At 41.8% G+C, this 27,765-nt stretch overlaps 1 protein-coding gene across 5 annotated transcripts in view; it reads right to left on the reverse strand.

Annotated features, from left to right (window-relative positions):
- Window positions 1-251: 251 nt before the first annotated feature.
- Window positions 252-27,765, reverse strand: part of wdr7 (WD repeat domain 7) — a 67,899-nt gene continuing 40,385 nt past the window's right edge. For all 5 annotated transcript variants that reach the window (XM_088011200.1, XM_088011202.1, XM_088011203.1 and 2 more), the window contains 8 exons: window positions 25,552-25,779; window positions 17,894-18,080; window positions 10,613-10,730; window positions 10,386-10,535; window positions 10,219-10,301; window positions 9,273-9,372; window positions 4,020-4,124; window positions 252-3,215 (listed from right to left, as the gene is read on the reverse strand). In XM_088011200.1, coding sequence (XP_087867326.1) covers window positions 3,012-3,215; window positions 4,020-4,124; window positions 9,273-9,372; window positions 10,219-10,301; window positions 10,386-10,535; window positions 10,613-10,730; window positions 17,894-18,080; window positions 25,552-25,779 — 1,175 coding nt within the window. In that variant the 3' untranslated portion in view covers window positions 252-3,011. The remainder of the gene's footprint in view (window positions 3,216-4,019; window positions 4,125-9,272; window positions 9,373-10,218; window positions 10,302-10,385; window positions 10,536-10,612; window positions 10,731-17,893; window positions 18,081-25,551; window positions 25,780-27,765) is intronic.

Here is a 27,765-nt window from a genome sequence, read left to right on the forward strand (position 1 = left end):
ATCTGCTGAAATTTGACTTTATATCTTGTTTATCTTTAGGCAAAGGAGACTTCAACATTTTGTTCTGAAAGATGGCATCCAGTTTTAAACTCCAAAGTTTGATGTAATTCACAGATGAACTGAAGCAGAAATAAAAGTTTAAAACTAAATCAATCAACCAGTAAAACCAAAACAAGTTCAGAGATTTTCCCTGATCTTCTGCTTCAGTGGCAGCAGCAGAAACGAGTTTTAGAAGAAATGGAGACACAAACTGTAGTTTCATCTACGACTTTATTAAACATCAAATCACGTTTCAGTACGACACACTGATCAGATTTCAGCAGCTGTGGAGCGAAGCTCATAAACATGCATCACTTCACACGACATCAACACGACGTTTACTGTAAACAATGAATCGGCTGAGAGAATCGCTCATTTCTGCAGATAATAACTCAGAAGTTCTGCTTCTTGTAGTTTTCTCCCGGTTTTTCCGCTCGGATGCTCTGATCCGCCGCTCCTTACTTACTCTCTGCCTCCCGTATTTTTCTCACCCGTCTTCCCCCGGGAGGCGCAGCAAACATATTTCCTCAAACTGTTAAGAGAGTGCTGCAGAGAGGGAGAGATTAAGATCTCAGAGCTGTCAGGTCGCCTCACAAACTCCTCCGATCAGAAGGAGAAGAAGCTGTGAAAAGCTTTGACACACTGCGGGTTTCAGGTGCGTAACGCCGGAGGAGCTTCACGGAAACCGCTTCTAGATACGACTCTATAGATCTACACGTAGAGTTTCCTCTGAATACAACTCTGAGCGCTAAAAGCTTGACGACATTTTACAGCAGGAAGCCGAATAAAAACATTCAATAAAAAGTTTAACACAAAAATCAACAAAACGGGCAAAGAAAGAAAAAAATGTTTAAATTGTGCAAAATATACAAGTTTTTACCAGATAATCATGTAACAAGGAACTGGACTGGATTTACAAAATGTTTTAAACTTTTCCTGTAAACAAACATCGAGTTTGTCTGACGTGAATTTTTACCTGAAATAATCAGCAGGATTTCCAGTTATTTACTGGAAATCACTGGTGGAAATTTGACGTTTCACAACATTTTGAGTCAAAGTTTCACTTTTTACAGGAAAAACTGCAACAGATTTTCAAAGGTTAAAAAAAAAGAAAAATTAGGAGAAATTTGGAAACGTTCAGTTTTGGTAAAAGTTCAAAACCAGAGAGATAGAACAAAAAAACTAACAAGAAAAACTAAAAATCTGAATTGATTGAAACATTTCCTGGTTTTTCTGAACTCAGGTTTTGGAACCGACAAAATTTCTGGTGAATCATTAAAGCAGCGGTTCTGAAACACTTCAGAACAAATCCCAGAAGTTTATCTTTTCTGTCATTGTATAACTGAAGAACAAAGTATTATTATCGATATTTACTCCTTGTCTCAAATATCCAAATCTGTAGAATCCAACATGGCCGCCTGGCACATAAAGCCAAGAGATCATTTCTATCAGATCAACTCTTTCACTGCACAACCTGCTTCATGCTAGTCATGTTAGCATCCTGCAGGTTCCTGATCATGTCATCAGGCTCAAACCTTCACCACCAGGCGTACCACCGGGGGTCCGGGCACCACAGCTTGAGAACCAGGACTGTAATGTGTTTCAAGTAGATAAAGGAAATAATAAAAGCTTTAAACCTGGAAGTGTTAAGAAAAAAAGTTTGGGGAAACTTTGAAGCTTTTTCTGGACAGTTTTAGGTGGAAATACACAAAAAAGTTCAGAAAGTAAATAAAGTTTAAACTTTGCTTAAGATACGAAATTTAACAAATAAAACCTAAAATAAAGAGAAAAAACATTTTAATTTCCATCGGTTCTCTGTCCTTCAGTCATTTTATGTTTTAAATAAACTTTTAAACGGCGAGAAGCGACAAACGGGACGAGACGTTCACTGCAGCCACGGAAACGGCAGCTCTGCTCACACCGAGTGATTACAGCAGGAAGAGGGTCAATAATCACCAGGAAGAGAAATACAGAGAAAATAATCTGACAGCAACACGAGATTAAACTTAAACCCAACTCAGATTACAGGAAAAGTCATTTTACGTTTCACTTTCTGGCTGCAGGATCGGCTGGAAAAACAGTCTGAGGTGAGAGTGTGTGTTTAACGGTGAAACACACACACACACACACACACACACACACACACACACACACACACACACACACACACACACACACACACAAAGCTTGGAGATGATGGAAACAGAAACGGATCCAGATTGTCGACGGTTTTATGGTGAGAAACTTTGATTCAGAACAGAAACTAAATAAAAACTTTAAATAAACAGCAGCAAATAAATATGAACAGAAATAAAAGAGACAGAAATTATAAAAAAAAACAAAACTGAACTTCCTTCAACATGATCAACTGTAGTGGAGAAAACAGGAGCCAAACCTGGACCTGAGTTTGGGTTTGGACCTTAATGACCAGATGCTCCTACGGGAGAATATTAGTGCCAATGGGGGAAAAAAAATATATGGCTCTTTTCTCAGATTCCTGATGGTGCAGAAATTATTGAAACAATTCTAACTCTGAGAAAAAACTTTGAGAAAAGTGTTACATGTCCGTTTTATTCAAAATTCAGGAATTTGAATAAAAAGTCAACTTTGAAAAAGTCAGAATTTTCAGAAAATAATTCTGAGAAAAAACATCTGAATTTTGAGGTGAAAAAATTCAGAATTCTGAGAAAAAAGTAAAAAAAAATTTTTTTCAAAACTGAATTAAAAAAAATTTAGAAAAAAAATTCTGACTTCTTTCCTCAGAATTCAGTCTCAGACGAAATGAAACAATGTGAACTATCCTGATTCTGAGAAAAATGTCAGAATTCTTTTTTCTTTTGTTGGCACTAATTGTCTTCCGTAGCTCTTCACCACATTCAGAAACGTATTTGTTCCTTTTTTATCAGAACCGTCAGCAGGATCCGTGTCTGGTCCAAACCGTGGCTCAGGTCCAGGTTGTGGGCCCGGCCCGATCACACCATGAAGCGATGCTCCTTGCCGTCGTGGGCCATCAGGATCACGTTGCGGTTGGAGGTCCAGATGAGGCGGGCCAGCTTCAGGTGGTTCTGGGAGCCGGGCGAGGCGGGCTGGACCGGAGGAACCTGGTAGGTCTTGATGCAGCGCAGCTGCGGCGCCGAGTTCAGCATCCCGATGCTGCCCAGCAGGCTGGTGTTCATCTGGGGACCGACAGCAAACCGTCACCAACAGAACCTGACAGAACCTTAGCGTCTTCCAGAATCTTCTACCAGTAAGGTTTCTTCACTTTCTGTATTTTCTAGACTCACAACATGAGGTAAAATTACGAGTCTTTCAATCCTTTAAATTAGCCGAATTAATAGAACCAGAACCAGAACCAGAGCTGATCCTGGTTAGTTCTGGTTCTGGTTCAACTATATAAACTGGGAATGGATCCGATTCCAGTTTGTACCCAGTAAAGATCTGTGGAACCAGGAAGAGGCTGAAACTGGACCAGTTCAGAATCTGAAGGAGAAAAAAAACATGGAGGAGAAACTCGACCCCCCAAACCCCCCAACACACACACACACACACACACACACACACACACACACACACACACACACACACACACACACACACACACACACACACACACACACACACAGTAATGGCATTACTGTAAGCATAAACCACTGCGAGCGCCGGCAGGACGGCTGCTGTGGTAATTAGCAGGCAGACGCTTTGTCGGTGTGTGTGTGTGTGTGTGTGTGTGTGTGTGTGTGTGTGTGTGTGTGTGTGGCACAGGGAGCCATGTCAGAGGTCGTAAAGACCTTTCATTTAAAACAACAGTTCTGGGAAGAGCAGGGAGGCGTTTCTGTTTATTATTCACACGTGTTGCTGCTCGTCCAGGAAACCATCTGCTGAATGTGTCTCTGCTGCTGCAGCTTTGAGAAATAAAAACATCACCAAGGATTCCTGTCTGATAAACCTGATAAAACTCTGAGGGGAGAATGAAGCTTTACCTGCCAGAAGCAGATGTGGCTGTCGGCGTTGGAGTAGGTGGCCAGGTAGCGGCCGTCAGGCGCGAACGACACGGCCGTTATCGGACCTTTGTGTCCGTGGATGTTCTGCAGAGGAAACAGGAGACCTTTCAGAATAAAAGCCTGGGGAGGAAGACTGGACGTGACTTCATACAGCTGAACATTTAATGCTGCAGAATCTGTTTGAGTCAGCAGCAACTTGGACCCTCCTGTATTAATGATAGATTAATTATAATTATTGGATCAAAATAGATTTAATTATCATGAGCTTCAATCTGAACTCAACTGAGAAGAAAACATCGAGAAATAATGACGAAGCTTTTTACATTTCAAAGATTTTCCTCTTTTTCGCTTCAGAAACTTTAATCTGATGAACTGAAATAAATCCAGTTCATGAGTTCAGTGAACCGAACATTTGGCTCAGTGACTCTCACTCCGTTCTTCTAGCCTGCTAACATGCTAACAGCAGAGCTAATCTTTCATTTGGTGCTTCAGCTGATCTTCAGAACCTTTACAGGTAAATTTTACTTGTAGACGTTTAACAAACTGTCAGATTTGGAAAACATGAAAACATCCAGTGAGCTAACAGACCAAACGCTGAAGAAATTATTTTATTTCCTTATGTGTGCGATCATGATGCTAATAATGCAGCTAACTTTTTGTTTAGCGCTAGCCTTAAAAATGCTAAGTGAAATGAACCTCTGCTGCAGGTGGAGCCCAGGTTTGGGTTTCCTGGACCCGTCTCTGGAGGTCCTGCCAGATTGCTGCTTCTGGGCCAACAGATGCCTCCAGAACTCTGGGGACCGGATCCGGCCGCGGCGCCGTGTAACGCAATAACCGCTCCCACCAGATGCGGGACGCGTAACGCAATAAAAGCTCCTGCGACTGGGATTACCAACGCTCACCTCCAGATGAGATTAAGGCGGCGCGTCGCCGCGGGCAACCACCGCCTCAAATAATAACCAGCAGATCAGAAACCTCATATTTTCATTCAGACCCTCCCTGGTCTTATTTGAGGAAACCTGATTAGAGGGACGGAGAATTATTCTGGTTTCTCCCTGATAACATGGAGGACGGAGTCCTGCTGGAGGGAACCGGGACCAGAACACATCCTGAACCGGGTCAGGATCAACTGAAGGACACAGAACCTCCCACTGCTGCGGCACACAGAGCGGCGGGTCGGTACCATGAGGAGAACGAGACCAGGATCTATGAGTGAGAGGCTGAATGAATGAAAACATTTAAAAACAAACAGAAGCATCGACTAGAAAAACAGATCCTGGTCCTGGGAATCGACTCGAAGCGCTCAAAGATCCATTTAAGCCAATTAGTTTTTCTAAAATAATATTCTGAATAAATTGGTTGACATATTTTATTTAATACAAAGCCAGGAAGCTAAGCTAACATCATGCTGGTCATTTAAATTACAGGATTTTATGCAAAAACATATTTTGGTTAAATATAAACTGATGGATTTTGATACAGCATAAAACTATTTTATTTAAATTGTTTTATTTAAACAGAATGTCGACAGTTTGATTAAAAAAATAGTTTTCGAATCATAAATTGTTTCTGAACCAATTTGCATCTGCAGCAGCGATAAGTATCCTCACCCTGACTGATACTTTGTTTCAGCGGCTGTTCTTTGATAAAAGTCGGTCAGCAACAACGACCCGAAGCATCCGGCTAAAGCGACTCCGAAACGCTCTGAAGACACAGTATGGAGAATCTGGAGTGGCCTAGTCAAAGCCCAGACCTGATCCCCACCGACCTGTCGAAGCTGGATCAGCTTAGCAGACAGAATGGAGGAAAACTGATACAATACTAAACAAAATTATTTAATTTATGTTAAATATTTTGTAGAAATCAGTTTAAGTTTGATATTGAAGGTTTTTAATTTTATTTTTTCTGTTAAAATTTTTTAAATTTATCAAGATCGATTTATAAAAGCAACAAACCAAGAGTAAAAATTCAAAGGGCATGAATACTTTTTACAGACACTATTCAATAAAAGTGATTTATTTATCACTTTAATATGGTTCTGACTGAACAGAAACATTTTGTTCATTACTTTAAAAAAAAGGATAGAAATTAAAAGTGATTCTTCAGCTGCAGGATTTACATACAATCGTTTTCTGCAAATTTAAAATCTGGTACTGATCTCAGATGGAAATTCAGAATCTTGTATTGTTATTGTAGACAGTGATGCTGTTGGCAGGAAAGATGTCCTGTAGGTGTAATTACTGAACTTTAATAGTTTCTGTAAAACTAAAATATACGATAGAAAACCAGACAAAGATCCTGAAATGTTTAAATGTTTCTAAAACTCAGATAAACATTTTAAAATTGTTTCTTTTTGCTGAAATAAAAGATAAAATTCATTTTCTCAGAGGATCTGATGATCTGCAGCAGCAACATGAAACTTTGATGCTTCCTGGTGATCTGAGTGGGTCAAAGTGTCACAGTGGGCCGCCCACTAGAACAACGAGCCAATCAGAGCGCAGCGCAGAAACCACTTCCTGTTTGCTCATCACACCGCAGAGGTATATCTGCTAGCCAGCTATCGCTAGTCAACCTGCTACTGTTAGCCCTCATGCTAACATTAGCATTAACGCTAAAGTAAGCATTTTAATTCTGAATGAATTAGCCACACGTAGCATTCTGAGTAAGTCTAATGCTAGTGCACTGTAAAATATATAGACTTAAGATAAAAGTAACTTACAAATAATTTTCAGCAACACATGATCTTGTTTTAAGTCAACAACTCTTTAAAACTGCATTAATCTGCCAGCGGAACGAGTATTTTTATCAAAATTAAGGAATTATTGACTTACACAAGCTCCTACATGTTGCCTTAAAGTTACTTATAATATTTTAAGTGTAGTAAGACATCTGAACTAGAAGTATTGATGCTAATTTCCAGCATTAGCGCTCTGGATAAGTTGGTATTTATTTTGTAGATTTAGTAGAAATTATTAGCGTTCAGTGAAAGATTCAGAACTACAGTAAGTCGTTTTCTGGAGCCATGAATAAAAGAACAAACTGCCACCATTGTGATGCTAATGTTGTGTTTGTGTCGTCGGGAGGAAGGTGATTCTGCAGGTCGCGGCTCCGCGGCGCTGCCGGGTGACAGGATGCACAAAGCGTCCCAGAGAGAAACAGATGCAGCGGAGAGGGGAGAGATGTGGGCGCCGCGCTCTTTGTGTTCAATTAGCGGAGGGGTAGAGTCTGTTAAAAAGGCAGAGTGGGCAGCTGGACAGAGACACACGGCGAGTCACGCAGCTGACAAAGAGCCGTTCACGGAGGCTGATCAAAGCCGCCGCGGCAGATGGTCATGCAGCGAGCCGCTACGCTTGGAAACGCTCCGGCTGAGCGGGATTAGCAGCACCAACTCTTCTTCTTCTGCTCTTCATCACGACTGTTAGGAAACCCAATCGGACCGGACCGGTTCTGATCCCTCAGATGAATCTGACTAGGTTGAGAATAAACATAAACCTCTTCAGAGGTTTGGATTTTCTGAACTGGACTTCTGTGGAGTCTTTATTAGCAGTCAGTGTCTTTCTGTCTGAACAGCTGCAGCTTTAACACACTGATAAAAACTGCAACTGTAAAAAGTTTCAACGCTTCTAACGGAGGACATTAAAGTGCTCATGTTTAAGAATGAGCAGCTTTCTGGTACCGAGTTTTTAAAAGTCACTAGAACTTATCGTCATTTTAAAAAATGAGACGTTTTTGGAACTTACAACTGGAAAGCTTCAGGAGCAGCTTTTAAAAAATCTTATATAAATTGTATAGTGTGTTGGTATAGTGCATTAGCATTAGCTTTTGCTAAATATCATATTGGTATACAGCTTTAGTTTTAGCTTAAATGCCTAGCTGAAAATAGCACTTCAGTAATAGCTTCCACTGAATACTGTGTTGATGTAGCACTTAAGCATTAGCTTCTACTAAAAACAATGTTGATTTAGCACTTTAGTGATAGTTTTGGCTAATAATTGTTAGCATAGCATTTAAGCACTAGCATCTGCTAATACATTGTTGATTTAGCACTTTAGTCGTAGTTTTCACTAAATATGATGTTGGTATAAAGTTTTATTGTTAGTTTCCTCAGTAATGAGTCAGTATCGTGCTTTAGCATTAGCTTCAGCTAAAAAGTCTGTTGATGTAGCACTTTAGCATTAGCTTCTGCTAGATGTGATGTTGGTACGGCGGTTTAGTATTTGGGGAACTAATGTTTAGCGCTGCTAACGTTTTAGTTAGCGATTCCCACCACAGTTGGTAAAGTTTGCTAACTTCAGATTTTTTAACCGTTTATCACCACATTCAAACTGAATGTTTAATCTTTTCTGCTTTCCTTTTCCATCACAGATCCACTGGTTTCAAACCAGCCAGAGAATCATCCGGCTGTTTCCACTGAAGACATTATTCAAAGCACCAAGAAGCAGCAGAATCAATAAAATTCAGAATTAATAAAACCTTAAAGATTTTGAACTCTATTAATCAAGACGAAAGCTTTCTGCTTCACTTGAAATAAAACACTTGTAACACACAGTTCCCGCAGGTCCATTGTCTATTAAAAGTTAATTAGTGGAAATACCATACAGAAGTGTTTCCCAGCCTTTACACACACACACACACACACACACACACACACACACACACACACACACACACACACACACACACACACACAGAATCAAAGGAGATGTGGGCTGAATCGGGCCATGCTGTTTTCAGATATAAATGACCCCCTCCACCAGACTAGACTGCTCAGGTTACTGAAAATCAATACGCAGCAAATTACCAACAAATACACACACACACACACACGCACACACGCACACACACACACACACACACACACCCACACACACACACACACACCCCGACAGGGAAAACACACAAACAAGGAAAAGCTCACAAACTGCGTCTCACACACAATCAAACAGGAACATGATTAACAGAGTCACTGCTTTGTCATTAATCAATTACTGAGAAAAATCCTGGGAAGTTAAACTGTTCTCCTCGATTTTCCCCTCATCAGAGCCGCTGAGCGAATCTTTCATTTTAAAGAACGGAGAGTTTTATTGGGAACAGAAACATGAAAACAGGTTGAGAGGAGGGAGGGAGGGAGGGAGGGAGGGAGGGAGGGATGGATGGATGGATGGATGGATGGAGGGATGGAGGGATGGATGGATGGATGGATGGATGGATGGATGCTGGTCCAGCTCCTACCTGACATTTCCCAGTGCGAACATCGTAGAGCGCCACTGATCCTTGGCGCGCGCCGACGGCGATGCGATGGCTGCGGTCGCAGTAACCCACCATGTAGAACCTGGGCAGGCGGCAGCAACAATGTTTAAGACTTTTAATGTTTAAGACTTTTAATGTTTAAGACTTTTAATGTTTAAGACTTTTAATGTTTAAGACTTTTAATGTTTAAGACTTTTAATGTTTAAGACTTTTAATGTGTAAGACTTTTAAAGTTTAAGACTTTTAATGTTTAAGACTTTTAAAGACTTTTAATGTTTAAGACTTTTAATGTTTAAGACTTTTTAAGACCTGGAAAAATACACAAAAGAAAAATCTCACAAAAAAATGTGCATATTTTATGTAGTCATGTCAACAGAAGTGACTCAATGGCGAAGATGAAATGCGATAAAATTACACTTTTCCGATCATAAACATCAAATGCTAGTCAGCTAGCTAGCGAGGGTAAATTAGCAGCTAGTTAGCGGTAGCTGCAACCGCCTCAGGTCACAGAGTACAGTGATTAGGTTCGCATGGGTCTCAAAAGTTTGCCTGACAGACAAGTAAAAAAAACTACAGGAGATTAAATAGATTAAATTTTCAACAACAAAATTCAAGATGTATTTAAGGCCAACTTCAATTTTTAAAAATGATTTTTTAAGGCCTTAATTTAAGACAATAAGGCATTAACTTTAGATTATAAATTTAAGACATTTTAAAGGTGAGCACAGCCTGATGCAGTGATTTGTGAAAGCAAACAGACGACCTCTGACCCCAGTACACCACAGATCAGAACCAACACGCTCACAGACACAATCAAACATATTGACCTGCTTCCTGCAACAAACCCAAGTATGAAGTGACCTCTGACCTCTGCCAGCAGTCAGACACTCCATCAGTTCACGGCGACTGATCACATCAATACACTCACTTGCAGATGGCAGGGAAACACTCCTGCAGCCCCTTTTTCTTCACCAGAGAGCCTTCGATGCAGTACATGATGATGTCCATCACCTGGAACCAGCAGAACCAGAGGAACATCATCAGAACCATGAGAACCAGCGGACCCAGAGCGTCCAGAGCTCTGGTTCTGCTCACCTCGACCAGCAGGTCCACCACGTCTCCGGGCATCTTCTCGATCAGGATGTCGATGACCCGGAGGATCTCGGTCTTGGCCCGGGCCAGCGTGGTGGTGTGGACGTTCTGCTGGGACTGGGAGTTGGCCTGGGCCGCGTTGTGCCGGTGAACCTGGAGGAAACCGACCAGACTCAGTCAGAACGTTAGCAACGAAACGGACCTGCTGCTCCTGGAGGTTCTGGCCTCACCTCGCGGGCGATGGTGGTGATGAAGGCCGGCGGGCGGGCGGTGGCGATGAGGGACAGGGCGTGGCGGGCGGAGCGCGCTGAGTCAGCGGGCGGGTTGAGGGGCAGACCCATGGTGACACTGAGGAGAAACACCAGATCAGAACATCCAGAACCCAAAACTCTCCAACATGGAACAAACTCAAGGCCCGGGGGCCAAATCCGGTCCGCCATCGTTTATTAAACTTACTAACTCTCTCACTCTTTGGTTACCTAGCAACAACCTGCTTAGTACTAACTCTCTCACTCTTTGGTTACCTAGCAACAACCTGCTGAGTACTAACTCTCTCACTCTTTGGTTACCTAGAAACAACCTGCTGAGTACTAACTCTCTCACTCTTTGGTTACCTAGCAACAACCTGCTTAGTACTAACTCTCTCACTCTTTGGTTACCTAGAAACAACCTGCTGAGTACTAACTCTCTCACTCTTTGGTTACCTAGCAACAACCTGCTGAGTACTAACTCTCTCACTCTTTGGTTACCTAGCAACAACCTGCTTAGTACTAACTCTCTCACTCTTTGGTTACCTAGAAACAACCTGCTGAGTACTAACTCTCTCACTCTTTGGTTACCTAGCAACAACCTGCTTAGTACTAACTCTCTCACTCTTTGGTTACCTAGAAACAACCTGCTGAGTACTAACTCTCTCACTCTTTGGTTACCTAGCAACAACCTGCTGAGTACTAACTCTCTCACTCTTTGGTTACCTAGCAACAACCTGCTTAGTACTAACTCTCTCACTCTTTGGTTACCTAGCAACAACCTGCTGAGTACTAACTCTCTCACTCTTTGGTTACCTAGAAACAACCTGCTGAGTACTAACTCTCTCACTCTTTGGTTACCTAGCAACAACCTGCTGAGTACTAACTCTCTCACTCTTTGGTTACCTAGCAACAACCTGCTGAGTACTAACTCTCTCACTCTTTGGTTACCTAGCAACAACCTGCTGAGTACTAACTCTCTCACTCTTTGGTTACCTAGCAACAACCTGCTGAGTACTAACTCTCTCACTCTTTGGTTACCTAGCAACAACCTGCTGAGTACTAACTCTCTCACTGTTTGGTTACCTAGCAACAACCTGCTGAGTAACTTACGTATTTCTGCTGCCTCTATAATCGATGTTAAAGTGACAAAATAATCATATTTACCGTCGTACAGAAGTGCAAATATTGCTAAATTAGCACCTAAAGAAAATCAATGATTTTAATTGCAAAAAAATAAATAAATAAAATCACAAAATAATCCTGAAATCTTGAAATGACTGAACATGAAAAGTTGTTAATGTTATTTAATTTTAAGTAGAACTCATTGAATGCAGCTATTTATTAATATTTTAACAGTTTTTAATGGGTTTTATCAAAACATTCTGGCCCTTTAAGAAGATTCATGATTTTGATTTAAGTTACTGGTTTTATTTATAATAATTATTTACAGATATTCACAGCCAAACTGTTGCCCTCTGATTCATTCAGAGACGGATTGAGCCGCTTCAGGAGCAGAAGAAGAAGAAGGAGGTTGAGCTTCACTAATATATGGAGTGAAGAGATTAGCAGCAGCTTATAATGTCAGGCCGAGTCAATGGGAGCCATTCAGCAGGCGACAGCATAATGGACTCCCACAATGCAACAGGCAGCCGGCGCACACACTCAGCTGAACACACACCCCTCACACAGGAAGTGACATCTCGCCACAGCTGCACGGCCGCTAATTAACGCCGCTAATGTATCGGCAATTTATCAGCAGGACTGAGCGTTTCATTTGGCGGTAATTGGAAACAGTCGCAGCGTTGATGTGAGGCTGAGCGAACGGCGCCGCGGCCGGCAGAACGAGGAGAAATAATCCAGATTATCACCAGAGAGAAAAGACTCTGATCAATGTTAGAACAGAAATAATGTAAAAAATACATAAAATGACTTCCTGACAGGCTCAAAGTTCATATTTAAAACGTTAAGCAGGATGTCATGATGTGAGGCAAGTGAGTAAAAACTAAAAATAAGGAAGAAAGAGATGATCACCTGTAAAATATTAAAATATTCTGACTGTATATTAAAGCTATGTTTCTTTCTTTACTCAAAAAGGTCCAATCCAAGTAAAATGAATCTTATTTCAGTTGATTGAATCAGTGAAATGCAGTCAGAAAAGTTACTTTTAACAAAAACATGTTTAAAGTTCAGTTCAAAGAGAATAAACATTTATTTATAAATGTTCATAGTTCATTTATATGAGACTAAACTCCCATAATGCACCAGTTCAATGGCGCAATGAAAAGTTGTATAAAATGGATCATGACTGTTTAGATCTCAGACGCTTTGAAAACTATCGGATAAGATTCAGTTCCACATATGGAAGTTTTAAAAATCTGATTATTTTGGGTAAAAAGATCAGATTTGGGTCGGATTCGGCTGCTAGAGGTAAAATGCTACTTGTAGCAGGGCTGGACAATATGGCTGCCACAAAATAAGCGTTTCATATCAGTGAATATCAATAATTATTGATCAGTTTTTGTTTTAAATATCAGAAATTCTGCCAAGCTGATGCCGTGTCATTTCCTGTTTTATCCAGTTTTCACTCGATGCAGTTTTTTTTTTTAAAGCAGCCATGAGACGAAACTTTAAACTGCTGCTGCGCAAGTTGCTCAACAGGCTGTTGCTAGGCAACCAAAGAGCGAGTTAGCTGATGCCACCAACCTAGCTCAGCTAGCTGTGAGAGGTTTAGCGGCTAAAGCCTTTTCTCTGCCTACATCTCCCAGAATGCTGTGCGGTTCTGGATTGGAGGAATATTCTATCAGCTGTATTATATTTATTGATTTATTTATTATTATGTTATATAAATAACTATGTAGCAAAGTCAGACATTTTCAGGTTGTGTCCCGTTGGATCCTCTGTGATCCGGTGTGGTTCTGAACCGGACCCTGACTGAAACGCTCCGTCTGGCTGAACTCGGCTTTCTGCAGAGACTCCAGCATGTGTGAACCTGGCAACATGGCTGCCTTCACAGCCAATAGCGCGCTGACATTACCCAGTCGATACAGAGTCGCACACATATTGATTTCTGACTGGGAGGGAGGAGAGAACAACCCAGTCACATGACAGGGAGCCACCGCTGTAAGGAACCGGCAGCGTGTGTGTGTGTGTGTGTGTGTGTTTAGGCTCTGACTGACTGACTTACTGATTGGTTCCCCCAGCCGGTGCAGATGGGCTAACCGGTTGGTTTGCCAGCAGGCTCACAGATTGATTTACTGGACGGTTTCTGAACCGACTGTTGAGCTGCAGTTTGACTCAACAAACTGGATTTTAGCAGAAAACATCTGAAGACGATTTGAAAGGTTCAGATAACCATCATCAGTCTGAGCAGATCGCCAGGGTGGAAAGGCATCAGAAACTGCTGCTGGGAAAGGTCATAAGGTCATCTCTACACCGTGTGACGATTTGGTTTAATCATATTCCTGATGAGTCACGTTTATCACCAGATCTTTAGGAATCCAGCCAGCTTGTGAAAACGACTGAAGGATTTCTGGTTTCCACCTTCATTTTTAGCATCACAAACAAAAACATGTTTTCACTTTTAAAAGGTATTTTAGGCCTCAGTGAGGATCCTGAGCTGCTCAGGTGTTTCCTCCAGCAGGTAGATCCTGAAATGTCCGACGGTTTTTACAACTTCAGGCCAGATTTTTATTCTATGGGAGCTTAAAAATCTTTTCCCATTGAAAAGGGATTAACACACACACACACACACACACACACACACACACACACACACACACACACACACACACACACACACACACACAAAGCCTCACTGCTGGTCAGCTGCATGGAAATCCGTCCAGCATTAAACTCGACTCCTGATTATTTAACTTAAAACAAGGAAAAATGTTTTAAGTGAAATAATTTCTACTTCATTTTTTATCAGTATTATGATAATATTCTTCATTCTGCAGCAGGGACAAAATAAAACTAAATTTTATGTTTTGAAATGTGTCTAATTTCACAAAAATCCCCTAATTATAATAAATTTGTTTAATAAAAAATATAATATGATCAGTAAGTCACTGAGCCTTAAGAATAATAAATATCATATTTAAACAATTCAAACAAATTAGAGAAAGTGAAAAATTTTCTGGAGTTTTTAAGAAATAGAAATAACTTTGGTAATTCGAACTGATGTAAAACAATCAAAGTTTAGTCGGATTTAACTTCAGCCAGTGATCATCACACATTCATTTATTTTTGTGTGTTGCACATAATTTATTAACCCCTTAAATGTCAGTTTTCATATTTACTATGTTCTTTTTGCAACTAAATGAAAAACAATAAAAAACTTGTCACTCCTGTAGATTAACGGAACATAAAAAATATTTGACAGACAACAGAAGATGGAAAAACAGAAATGATGAGGTTTCTGTGGCTCTGGAAGCTTCTTCCTTTCATAAATGAAACCATCATTTAAAGACATTTTTTCTTCTTCCTGTTGCATCATAATAACCAAACCAGAAGGAAAAACTGCAATAATAAAACATTTAGTCGTTTTAAAGGTAACAATAAAATGTGTCAGCTTGTGCAGGTGATGGGGAACTGACTGCTACTGCTGCGCCTGATGGCCGGTTATTGTGTCATGAAGAATAAATAAAGTTTATTAGGTTACACCTGGTAATGTTGTTGCAGCAAAACGCTACAGACGGCAGCATTAGGAGCAGCAGTAATGGCTTCAGTGGCTGGAAGATTAATGGCGTCTGAAAGGAGCTTCAGTAAATAAATACATTATTTTAAAAGGTCATAAGTCAAAAGAACGACAATAAAAACGCGTCTGCGACGAACATTCTGCCTGCTGGGATTTCAACCCACAACTGTCTGAAGGCGGTGGCAGTCAGAACGGGACAGACATCGTTACATCATCATAATGTCCTCCAATCAGATTACAGCAGTGCCTCCATAACTCAGACAGTCGGCTCTGGAGCGGTCGACGGCTTTAACGGGATCAGAATCAGCCAATCAGATCAGTGCAACGATCAATTAAACAACCCTGAGGGTCTGGAAGCCGAGCGGATCAGCAAAGACCCGCCAGAACTCAGAGCAACTTTACTCATTCTGTCACGTTTTGGGCATTTTACAGGTTAGGTCTGATAATCAATCAGATTCAGGAGTGAAGGATCAGGAACGCACCTCAGACCTGCAGGAAAAATAATAAATATCTGAAAAGTGTGGTGTGCATCTGCTTTCAGCCACCCTCTTTCTAAAGTGCTGCCACTACTAGCTTTAGCCGTTGTTTACGTTGTGATTTACAACATCTGGCTTCTTCTGGTGCAGAATTATGGCCAATCAGTAAAAGTCGCATAAAATGCAACATGAACAATCAGGCTGCAAAAATATCGGCTACAATTTAGTGGAACAAATATGATCATGCTAACACGCTACACCAACATGGTATTTGGCAGAGGCTAATGCTAACACGCTACACCAACATGGTATTTAGCAGAAGCTAATGCTATAGCGCTACACCAACATGGTATTTAGCAGAAGCTAATGCTAACACGCTACACCAACATGGTATTTAGCAGAAGCTAATGCTATAGCGCTAAATTCAACCATACTGATTTGCTATAACAGAGTATATAGTTCAATGACTGTGTTGCCCAAAATGTCAACAAGACATTGAACTGAAATTTTACAAGACATTCCAATAAATAAGCACTTCACTATCCATCTAAATAAATTATCTTAGGGGAAGCTAAGCGAGCTAGCTAAATGTTTTCAAAGTTAGCCAAAATGCTACAGTGGTAAATGAAAAATGATCTCTGTTATTAGTGCCATAGATCAGTGTTTTTCAACCTTTTTTGAGCCAAGGTACATCGTTTTAATTGAAAAAATCACGAGGCACACCACCAACCAAAAATGTAAACAAAGATACTCTGTAGCCGCCTGCATTACATATATAGTCATTCTTATCAAAGTGTCTTGAGTAGGAATCAAATAAACACATAAATTTATTTTTATCATATTTTACATTTCTTATTTCAAACTGCACTTAACATGTCCACTTCAAAAATACACCTGAACACCTGAACAGCCACAACACTGTCTGTGTGATGCATGAATGTCGTAACATTCATGCATCACTAATTCTCTTGTTTTAATGTAAAATGCTCTGTACCTGCTGCCATCTAGTGGTAAGAAAATGACATGATTACGCCGCTAGTCACTACTACAGCAAAGACACTCAAAGATGGCATCATTTGCAGATAATTAATTCGTTTTCAAAAAAATCTAAGACCAATTACCGTATTTTCCGGACTATGAGCGCACCATACTATAAACCGTACCTTCTAATTTTTTGAAGCCCCCTGGAAACGAACATACATCAGCCGCACCGGGCTACAGGCCGCTGTTATCTCTGCCGCTCTCGGTTTCCCATAAGGACCCAGCAGAGGGCAGCAGAGGGCTACGTCCTAATAACTGCTGGACATATTAAGGACGCAGTTCTCCGTCTCCAAATCCGGTTTCATTCACACCGAGTTTAGGTGCAGCGGCTTTATTTCCCTCCTGTGCTGCCAGATCGATACTCCTCAACTTAGAAGCTGCATCTTATGAGTTTGAAAACGTTTCTCAGTCGTGCTGCTAGCATGTGCTTGTTCTAAATGAATATTAGCGCATTCTTCTTTGATTTCCAACTTTGACTTCCAATGATTCACTTCCTGCTAAAGAGCCCCCTGGTGGTTGAAGAAAAATCCACAGAAAAGCCGCTTGTTCAAAGTGTAGGAAAAAAGTAGCAGCTTATAGTCCGGAAAATACGGGAGGTGAGATTTGATAATTTCCATGGCAGACCAGACGATCACTCACGGTACACTAGTGTGCCGCGGCACAGTGGTTGAAAAACACTGGCCTAGTGGATCAGTGGAAGTGAAAAGTGGTTTAAGGAGATAACATTAGAAACCTGAAAGAAATAAAGACAAACTGAAGTCACGAGTCTCTGAGCTAAATTATGTAATACTGAAAAAAATCTACAGAAATATTTTTACATTTTTCATAAACAGGAGCAAAATGTTGCCTTTACATCTTATTTTCCAGCAGTAAGAAGCTTAAAATCAGAACCAGCTGATCTGTTTGAAGTTCAGCCTCCAGATCAGATCAGATGTTTGATTGGTTCTCAGTTCTGGTATGAAGCAGGTCACCTTAGCATTGATTTAACTAAGCTGCGTTCAGGTGTGTGTGTGTGCGTGTGTGTGTGTGTGTGTGTGTGTGACTCACTTGGCCAGCTGCTTCTCTGCGTCGGCACACAGCTCCAGCAGTCCCATGAGCACCGCCGACACGTCCATGTACGGCTCCCAGACGGTGAAGCCGCGGCCGATCAGATCGATGGCGGTGCGGCGGATGGTGCTGTGGGCGGGCAGTTTGGGGCTGGGGGGCTGCAGCAGCAGGAAGGTCAGCGCCTTACCTGAAAACACAACCACAGCAAGCTGATGCACAGCTCAACTTTTCCCAAAGTCCAGGAGAACCTGAGCGCTTTCAGCCGCTCATGCTCTGAGTTAAAGTTAGTAAGAACTCAGACTGAGGCCTTGTCCCCATGTAAGAACCAATATGTCCGCCACATCACTTTAACAACTATCGTAAACAGTTTTCATCCACATGGATCCACACAAATCTGCTGCTTAGCGTTGTTTGAAACATGCCAAACCCATAGGGGGCGGTGTAGCACAAGGCCAAAACCTGCCAGCCAATCAGATGGCTTCAAATCAACCACAACTTCCTGTCAGGAATCAAACATGGCGGCAGGATGTTCATTTGTACTTAGAGTGAACAAGTTAGTAAGTTCCTCATTAGGTTGTTGCTAGGTAACGAAAGAGTTAGTAAGTTCCTCGGCAGGCTGTTGCTAGGTAACGAAAGAGTTAGTAAGTTACTCGAGAGGCTGTTGCTAGGTAACCAAAGAGTTAGTAAGTTACTCGAGAGGCTGTTGCTAGGCAACAAAAGAATGCGGTTCTGGATCATATCAGTAAGTCTTGAATATTCTGTCAGATGTTGTATCTTTTGATATTGATCATGTATATTGCAATAAATAAATATATATATATATATATATATATATACTGATCTATTGTCCAGTCCTGCGTTAAATAATAAAAGGTTTGACATGTTTCAGACCATCAGGATGATGCCTGATCTGTAACGACGCTCCTTTTAAACTCCATAAATAAAATGTCTTCCTGTAAGGAGCGAAGCCGTTGGGAGGAGAAGCCTGCTGCGCTGCGCAGTCTGAGGACGGAGACAGCAGGTCACTTCATAGCTGACCTGACATTTGAGCCAGACTCTGTGGGGACGGGCTGACCATTAAGAGTCCAGAAAACACCCCCACCCTCAATAACACGCTCGCTTCCCCAAAGACGAACACCCACAGCCCACATGAGCTTCAGCTTCACCTGCAGGATCCTCTAAGATCAGGGAAAGCTCGCAGAGGAAACGCGTCGCTGATCAATACGGCGTCTTCACTTTAAATGCAAATACAGAAAGTCGCGTTATGAAGAAACATGGAATAACGGAGCAATGATTTACTTTAGTTATGATCCTGCAGTGACTCTAAAGGTCCTCGCTTCTCCAGAGACGCTCGACTAATAACATCAGCTGGATCTCCTGGCATTTCATCCCCCAGCCCACCTTAAATGGCAATCCAGTCCCTCTTTATTGGTTTATTTCTGCACACAGGCGGCTGAAACGTTCCTGCAGCTCCACCGACAGACGAAACCAGAAATTAAAGATCCTGACGATCAGCAGGAAGAGGCTTAAAAACCTCCACAGATTTTAACCATCTATCAAAGGTTTAATCTGGATTTCTGCTCATCGGTGCACTCCTTGGTTTCCACAGATCAGAGTGACGGCAGCCAGGCGGCCATCTTGTTTCACAGCTTCTATTAATTTGAACTTTGAATTTTTTTTTTTTTGAAAGCCTGTCATGATAAGTTTTGCTGCATGATAAATTGTCCCAGTAATTATTGCAATAAACGATAATATTGTTGTTTTAAGATCATTTTCAAGTAACATATTGGTAATAAAACAATAAACTTTAATTTTAAAATAAAAAAGGAAAAATATTTTAAATATCTATAATAAAAAACAATAAATAAAATGGATTCAGAATAATAAAAAAATCATAACAATGGAAATTAGAGTTAAATTTAATTAATCATGATTAATTACTTTTTTGCTTATTTGCCTTCAGGCCTTTTAATGAATTAATAGTCATAATATTACCAGAACAGATCAGTGATTTGATAATAACTCCTAAACAAAAAACAAAAACTGAGGAATCTTAAACATGTGATGTTATACTTTGGTGTGTTAAGAATAAGGAAACATTTAATCTTTTAACAAATCAGCATCAAATTATTATTTAATCGATTGTCCAAACGTGTGAAGTAACCACATATCTTTTTTTTCATAATTTTATGACTTTTGTCCAAGTGAAATGACGTCTTATTCTGCTAATATTGTGACTAATTTCCTATAATTAGTCGGCTTGATTGAAATAAATGCCACTTGTTGAACATACTTTATCTTTTCACAAAAAATCAAAAAATTCTAATTGGTGATGAAAATTCCTTTAGATTTTATTTTAAAGCCATATTGTCCAACCTTAGCAGAGGTTTTACTGTAAATTATCAGATATTTTCAGTACAAATACATGTAAAATTAGGCATTAACGACTCGGTTCTGATGACCTGAGCTGTGAAATCTGCAGGATATTTTAAAAACTGGAGATAAAAACACACCGGATGTAAATTAAGGCGCTTTTTTTCACTTTTCAACTTCTGGAAATCTAGTCCAATCGTCCTGCTGGTTCAGAATCTTTGGGTTTTAATTTTTACAACAGTTAATTATCACAATAAATTGACATTTTTCAGAGAAATTCCCTCCAATCTGCGACAACCAGCAGCGGATCTGACCTGATGCATAAATCTGAGACAGAAGCTGCCTCGTCTTAATGAGTTGTTGGCTGGCAGAAAACGCGCCTCATTACCAGACGCAGCGTGTTAAAGAGTGGAGCGAAGGAGCGAAGGAGGGAGAAGTGAGTGTGAAATAGTGACAGATTAGTGACGTCTAAAATTTAGCGGGCTGAAACGAGCGCTAACAGGCTTTGTGTTTTCTTTCCCCAGCTGCCCTCTGCCTCTTTATCTGCCTGCGTTTGAGCCTAAATGAGAGCTGAAGGTAAATCAATGAGGGACTTGGTTAGTGGATGAAAGCTGGATGAGACCGGCTGCAGGGAGACGGGAAAACTCAAAACCAGGCTGCAGCATCACATTTTAAAGACCAATCACATGAAATAACCATTTATAAACGAGAAAAATGAAAGTCAGATTAAAAATGAGTTTAGGAAGAACATAGTGAGGAGTGTGACAAACAACAAGAGTAGTAGGAATATTTATTGTAGCATCTATGCAATTTACATGTCAGGATTCTAAATGTTTTAAATGCCAAAATGATTTAACTTTAATTATCTATTAGCTTGACTCAGAGTAGCTCTACGTTTGTTTCAAGTATCTTTGGGTAGCTGTTAGCTTCACTGCGTAGCTCCTAGCATCACTATGTGTTACTGTTAGCTTGACTCTTGGCATCTGTTAGCTATTTTTATTATTAACTCTTGGTAGCTGTACATCATTAGTGGTCAGACTCAATTCATTTTTTACCCGAGTTAATTGCAGGGTCTGTAATCATTCAGTTTTCCAGAGTTTCAGGAAGTCCTGATCATTCATGGAGCTTCTTCAGAAAAGTAGCAGCTTGCATTAGCGTTAGCTGCTACATGTTTAGCATTGAGATGCTATTTTAGGCTTGAATGGTTTTGCTGATAGGCTAACCACTTTTAGCACAACTTGGACACAACAACATTGTTTTTCATCGTCCAATCAGATCGTTTTAGGAGAAATTAACCCCCAATGTGCCGATAGAAGCAGCTTCCATCTCTGTCAGTAGAGGATGTTGCTTGTGCGTCAGAAATACGGCTGTACCAGAAACAGAATACAAAGGTCCCAGCTTAGAACTTCTATAAAGTGACTATTACTTAAACTCTGAGTAATTAATGAATTAAAACCAACATGTTAACATCCTGGTCCCCAAAAAGGCCCTTCAACTCAGGACCCATCCCAGCGAAGCGAGGATGAAGTTCAAATTAAAAGCATTTTATTTGTCTTCCTGCTTTTAATCGTTGCCTTTCCAATACCGCCAAGTGAAACTCAATTTCCAATCATCTCTCATGAATGTTTGAAAATGCCACAGTTTGCAGCAAACAGTCTCAGGAGGAGCTCTGGGTTTCCTGACATTTACCTGTGAGCTGAGACTAAACTGAAGTGCAGCTTGTCCCTCTCTCCGCCCAGCACTCCTCCTGCTGTCATCCGTCCATCCTTCCTCTCCTCCACTCCATCTCCCCAACATTTCCCCCTCTCACTCTGTGAAAACATCAATCTCTGCCCTGCTGTATGGACTACTGTACCCTGCCTTTCACTGGGCAGACAGCTCTCATTCATCACACCCCGCGCCGTTCGCCAACAACACCAACAACAGCGATCCATCTTTCAATTTCATAACTGGAGAGAGGAGGGAAGAAAACAGGCTAACAGACGGAGAGGAAGGTATGGAGAGAGAGAGAGGACAAAACATGTTTTTAATCATCCTTTAGGGTGTCTGGGCTTTAAAGGCGTCCTGTGTTTTCTTTATGGTATGCTGATTTTGAAGTATTTTGTTGGAAGGCCTCAAAGACAGAAAACTGAGACAATTCCTCTGAATCCTAAACTAAAGCACAAATCAGGGTGTAATAATCACAATTATCTACAATCTAATATAGAGGAGCATCAATAGAAGTCTGGAAGTTCAGTGATAGGTTGTGCTTTAGTAGCTTGAGATATTTAAAGGGAATGTATTATTAAATATTCAAGTATTGCACATTTTTGTACTTCCATTTGGGTCTCAACTGTTTCTAAAAAACATCCAGAGCGCGTAAGAAAAAACCTCCAGCCCGGTTTCGGTAATAAGCTCTTGTTTTCTGGTGTCTGGAAAATGAGCCGTTTCAAAATCCTCCAGAAAGTAACGTCACAAATCAGCAGTAAGCGCATGTTACCTAGCAACCACAGCAGAGTTCCGCCCCGTCACCTAGCAACCACAGCAGAGTTCCGCCCCGTCACCTAGCAACCACAGCAGAGTTCCGCCCCGTTACCTAGCAACCACTAAAGAGTTCCACCCCGTTACCTAGCAATCCAAGCTGAGCTCCAGCACGTTTGGTCTGTTTGCACTACACAATGGCTGCTGGAAAAGACAAGTAATATTTTTGTTGACGACTCACCATAAAAAAACCGTTTCATACATTCTTGTTGGTTGCGAAGGAGGCTCTACTTATGCTTTTGAAAGACGTACGGCTGTATAATTGAGTGTCTGTTTGTAGTAATTTTAACGTGTGAATGTAAACGTTGAGTTGGGGGGCGTGGCCAACAGCAGTTTATTAATTTAAAGTGACAAGATGACCTAAAACATCTCATTCTGAACTGAGCAGGCTGAAATCTCATTGTCTAAGAATTATTTTGGGCAATAAATATACTGAAGATGTTTTGTATAGACCACAGACCTACACTAACCTGTTCGATGACGCATCGTATCCAATCATTCTGTATTCCTAATTTCAAGACTCAAGATATTTCAAATTCTTCAGTATCTATAAGGATCCTGCTGGAAGATGGAGGGTGTCTGTAAATCTCAGTGATATGACCTTTGTGCCCTCAGGCGCCGCTGCTCTACAAACCCTCATCTCTCTCAGATCAATACATCCACACAGACTCAGGAGACCTTGGAAAACCAGCGTCATCAGCAGAGCCGCTGCTGCATCCAGAAAACACACAAAACAAGAAGGGCCTCTGCAGGACGGAGGAAGAACAGGGTACTGCTACTGGTCTGCTCCCAGTTCCTGCTGGTCCCAGTAAGGAGTCTGGAACTGGAACAAAATCTTCACTTTTGTGATTTAACTATAACATCTGAGCTGTTATTCTGGGTACTTACCTGCAAATACCCAGAGAAAAGTGACAATGCATTAAGCTGCAGCTTTAGCCTTCAGCTAGTGTTGGTTGTCATTATCAGCTAGCTACAACAACATCAGAGCACAAAAATCAATCTTCGATTTAATCTATTATTGTTGATGGTTTGGCCACACACTGATTTCAAATCAATATAAAGGTGACTCTCAAAAATTAAAGCAAAAACTGCCCTGTTGTGGCTACACACAGCAGTCACTACGCGCTCACCAAGGAGGGAAAACATCGCTAAGCCTGTTGTAAGAAGCAACTAATAAAATATTTAGTGGTTTTGAACCTTTAAAATGAGCCTTTAAATGAGTTAATCACATAAAAAATGACACTGCTCAGCTTTAAGTCCTCAATAAAGAGAGAAAAGTGAATGTTGGACACCAGGAAACATTTACAGGAACAACCTGAACCTGAAGCTCTTCCTGGTTTGATGTCGTCACTTTGGGAGAAAGAGGAAGCGTCATGAATCAGGAAACGCGTCATTATTTAAACCATGTGATTCTCTGCCTGGAGTTTCTCCATCTGATCAGGTCTGTGTTCACTGACTCCACACAGGTGAGCTGGATGCTGGCTTCACGCTCCACAGCCTATCAGTGGGAGCGCAGGTCCTGTCGCCGGGCGGATGCCCCCCGAGGCAGCCTATCAGAGCTCAGGAGCAGCGGGACGGAAGAGCAGCCTTACTTAGTGCAGGTTTGATGCCCGCCGAGGCGCGGCACAGCGCGGCGGTGTGTGAGGAATCAGAGCAGAGCTCCTTAAGGTGTCAGGCCTGGCGGGTGAAAATCAATCCCGTCTCTCTGCTTACCGCTAATCCAGCACTGAAGTTTGTAGTTTGTGAGCTGTGGAGTTATGAGTTTGGAAAAGACGATGATTCTGGAGCGAAACCTGAACCACTGCAGCTGTTTTCATATCGGAAAAACATGAAAAAGTCTAAATAAATCATTAATAAATGATAATAATGACGATGTACATTTGTATAATATTTATAAATTATCAAAAAGTTTCAAAATGTTTTATGACTCTCCAAATAAAAGGAGAGTTTGACAACTTTTAATTAACAATCAATGACTTCCTGTTTCCTGTTCTAATGGGGAAGACTAGAAAACATTCTATTTAAGAGCCAAATATGAGTTTATCTTCAAGAAATGACAAAATCCAAAATTATCACACACTGAGGACAGGAAGGGAGGTAACATCAAGTCTCCATGACAACCGTTAGACGCCATCTACATGGTGTCCAGGTACTAAGAGTACGGAGGCTGATGAAAACATGAGTGATGCAAACTCCGAAACCCAAAAATGTAAAAAAATAAACACAACAGAAAAATGTCTCAACCAGAGAAACCAGAAACAAAAGGGAAAAGTCACCAAGAGCAAAAACAACACAAAACTGAAGTCCTCCAGGCCACTAGGGGGAGCCAACCACCAGATCATATGAGACCAGATCCTCAGAAACGACGGGAAGTCCAGAAAAAAGTTGAAAGGAAAAAAAATTATTAATCATATTCTATGGTATTTAGCAGATGCTAATGCTAAGGCAGTGCTACACTAATAAACTTGACGTAGCATTTTCTGTTGTGCTTGTTTTGGGGTTTGCATCATTCTTGTTTGTTTTGAACAAAATCGTTTTGTGTCCAACCATCACAAACATAAACACACGTGTTTTATTACAGTGAGAAGCTCAGAAACACTTCAGGCGGGTCACGTGGAAGCACAGTAGAGGATGTGTGATGCTGTGGGATCCGAGTTGAAGTACACGGTGTAATGAACTGTAATATCGGGACTTTTTAGATAAAAGCCAGGTGACCTTTGACCCAGAGGTTCCTCAGGGTGTGAGGTCATCCTTTCTGTACTTACAGGTGTGTCTGGCCAGTGAGTAGTTGGATGAGCCGCCGCTTGTCGGTCCGAAGCCTTCCGGCACCGCTCCGCCGGCTCGAGCGCGCGCTGAACCTTTCGGCGGTTCGATCTCGGCGCCGAACTCTGCTCCGATGACGCCCAGCAGGACGATGGCGGTGGCCTGCTTCCGCCGCTCCTCGTACGAGTTGGAGATCTTCTTGGCGTTTGGCGGGAGGTTGGACAGGCAGCCTGGCGGAGGAACGGAAACAGAAACGGTTCAGAGCAGCAACTTCCTGTGGTTTACTCTGCTGAGTGACAACTGAATCTTAACACTTTGGATCCTTAATCCTGATTTAACGAGAGAAATTCAACTGTTGGACTTTAGCAACAAGCTTTAACTACTTTACTGAGAAAAGAAGAGCAGCTAGCATGAGCTGTCGCTTCTTATTTTCACTGGTCTTGGCCGTAACCAACCGTTCTAACGATACTTTACTCACTCACTCTTTGGTTGCCTAGCAACTCTCATTCTTTGGTTGCCTAGCAACAACCTGTTGAGTGACTTGCACAGCAGCAGATTAAATTTTAGCCACTGAAGCTCATAACTGCTTAAAAACAGACGACGACACGGAGTGAAAACTGTGGATAAAACAGGAAACGTCTCGCCACCAGACTCATATTTCAGATATCTAAAACAAAAACATAATCAATAATTTCTGACAGACTGATATGAGAGGTTTGTGTCGTTTTTCAGCCATATTGTCCAGCAATAATGGGAGGATTTATGGACGGAAGGAGGAAATGAAGCATGGTGTCTGGTGGTTTTCAGGCGATGCTGAACGGAGCCATATAACTGAAGGCCCTGAAGACTCTCTGTGTTTTCTGAGCAAAGAGACTAAAGACGACGTCCAGAACTAAACATGAACCAGAGGAACCAGAGAAGACAAAGAGCTGAGCCCTTCCTGCTGCACGTCGGAGCTGCTGCTGGTTTCCAGGCGTCTAAAGATGGCGTCAGGATAAAGGGAGACTTTTTTCACCTTTTCATTTCTTCTTTTGACGCTGGAAAAGCTGCAGGCCGGCCTGTGAGTCTCCAGTGAGCTGATAACAAGTGAGCGGCACACTTCTTTTGTCCCGGCATTAATCACCACACAGGCACACGCCTCATTGTGGCTCTGAAAGCCTTTAGTCACACTGGGAACGCATTGAAACGCCCAGACGGCCATGTTCACAGCCTCCTGCCAGGGCTGGACGCGTGCGGCCGCTTTGTGAGGGAGGGAGCGCCTCTCCATTGTGTCCGCCGAGGCGACCCCGGAATAACCTCCTTTGTGCGCGCGCGTGCGGCGGGGCCGGCTCAGCGGGGGGCCGAGGCGGCGCGCGAGCCGTCAATGTGTGTTGCACAGTGGGAGATAAGAGCTGCGGATCAAAAGACCAACGAGCAGCAGAAAACGCCGAGAGTGGAAGAGCGACGCAGCGCTGAGAGAGATTCAGACACAAGCACTTCCGAAAGGTGGAGAGAGCTGCACCACCTGGAGGCTCAGGGAGAGACGGCCAACATTAGAGCTGCACGGAGAGCTCAATTAACCCGGCACCGGGCTGAAGAACCGGCACCAGGCTGCAGAACCGGCACCAGGGTGCAGAACCGGCACCAGGCTGCAGAACCGGACCCAAACGTTTCTGTAAACATATAGAGGCTGAAGCTACAGGATCACCAGTAGAAGCTGCGTCTCTATCAATGGTGGAAACTGCTTTGCTAACCTTAAAGCGCTAATCATAAACACTACTTCCATTAATGCTAAACGCCATACAAACATGGTATTTAGCAGAAGCTAACACTATACCAACACAGTGTTTATCATATGCTAATGCTAAAGCCAAAGAGCCAAAGCATTGCATGGCTCTGTGCCTTACCAGAGGCACTCAACTATGAACCATATGTAGCATCAACACCTCATAAAATCAATCTTAACGTATTCTGGTTGATCAATTTGAAACCTGCCTTATTCACATTTTTTACTTTTTTTTTATTTTTTATTTGCATGAGAACTGGATGGAAACAGCTTCTGTTGCCGATTTTCATGCAGACAGATTCATCCAGAGATATTTACTGGCTGCATCTCTTCCAGCTGAAGCCACCAAGCTTTCTGCTGTGGGAGATGTTATCATCCCACCCGGAGCCGAACGAAGCACCGTCAGGCGGCCATTTGATCCCAAAACAGCTGACTGTGCAAACGCATCCCA

The sequence above is a fragment of the Poecilia mexicana genome, unplaced genomic scaffold (genome assembly GCF_051168715.1).
Source record: "Poecilia mexicana isolate PSO_F unplaced genomic scaffold, ASM5116871v1 scaffold_12, whole genome shotgun sequence".
Classification (NCBI taxonomy): Eukaryota; Metazoa; Chordata; class Actinopteri; order Cyprinodontiformes; family Poeciliidae; genus Poecilia; species Poecilia mexicana.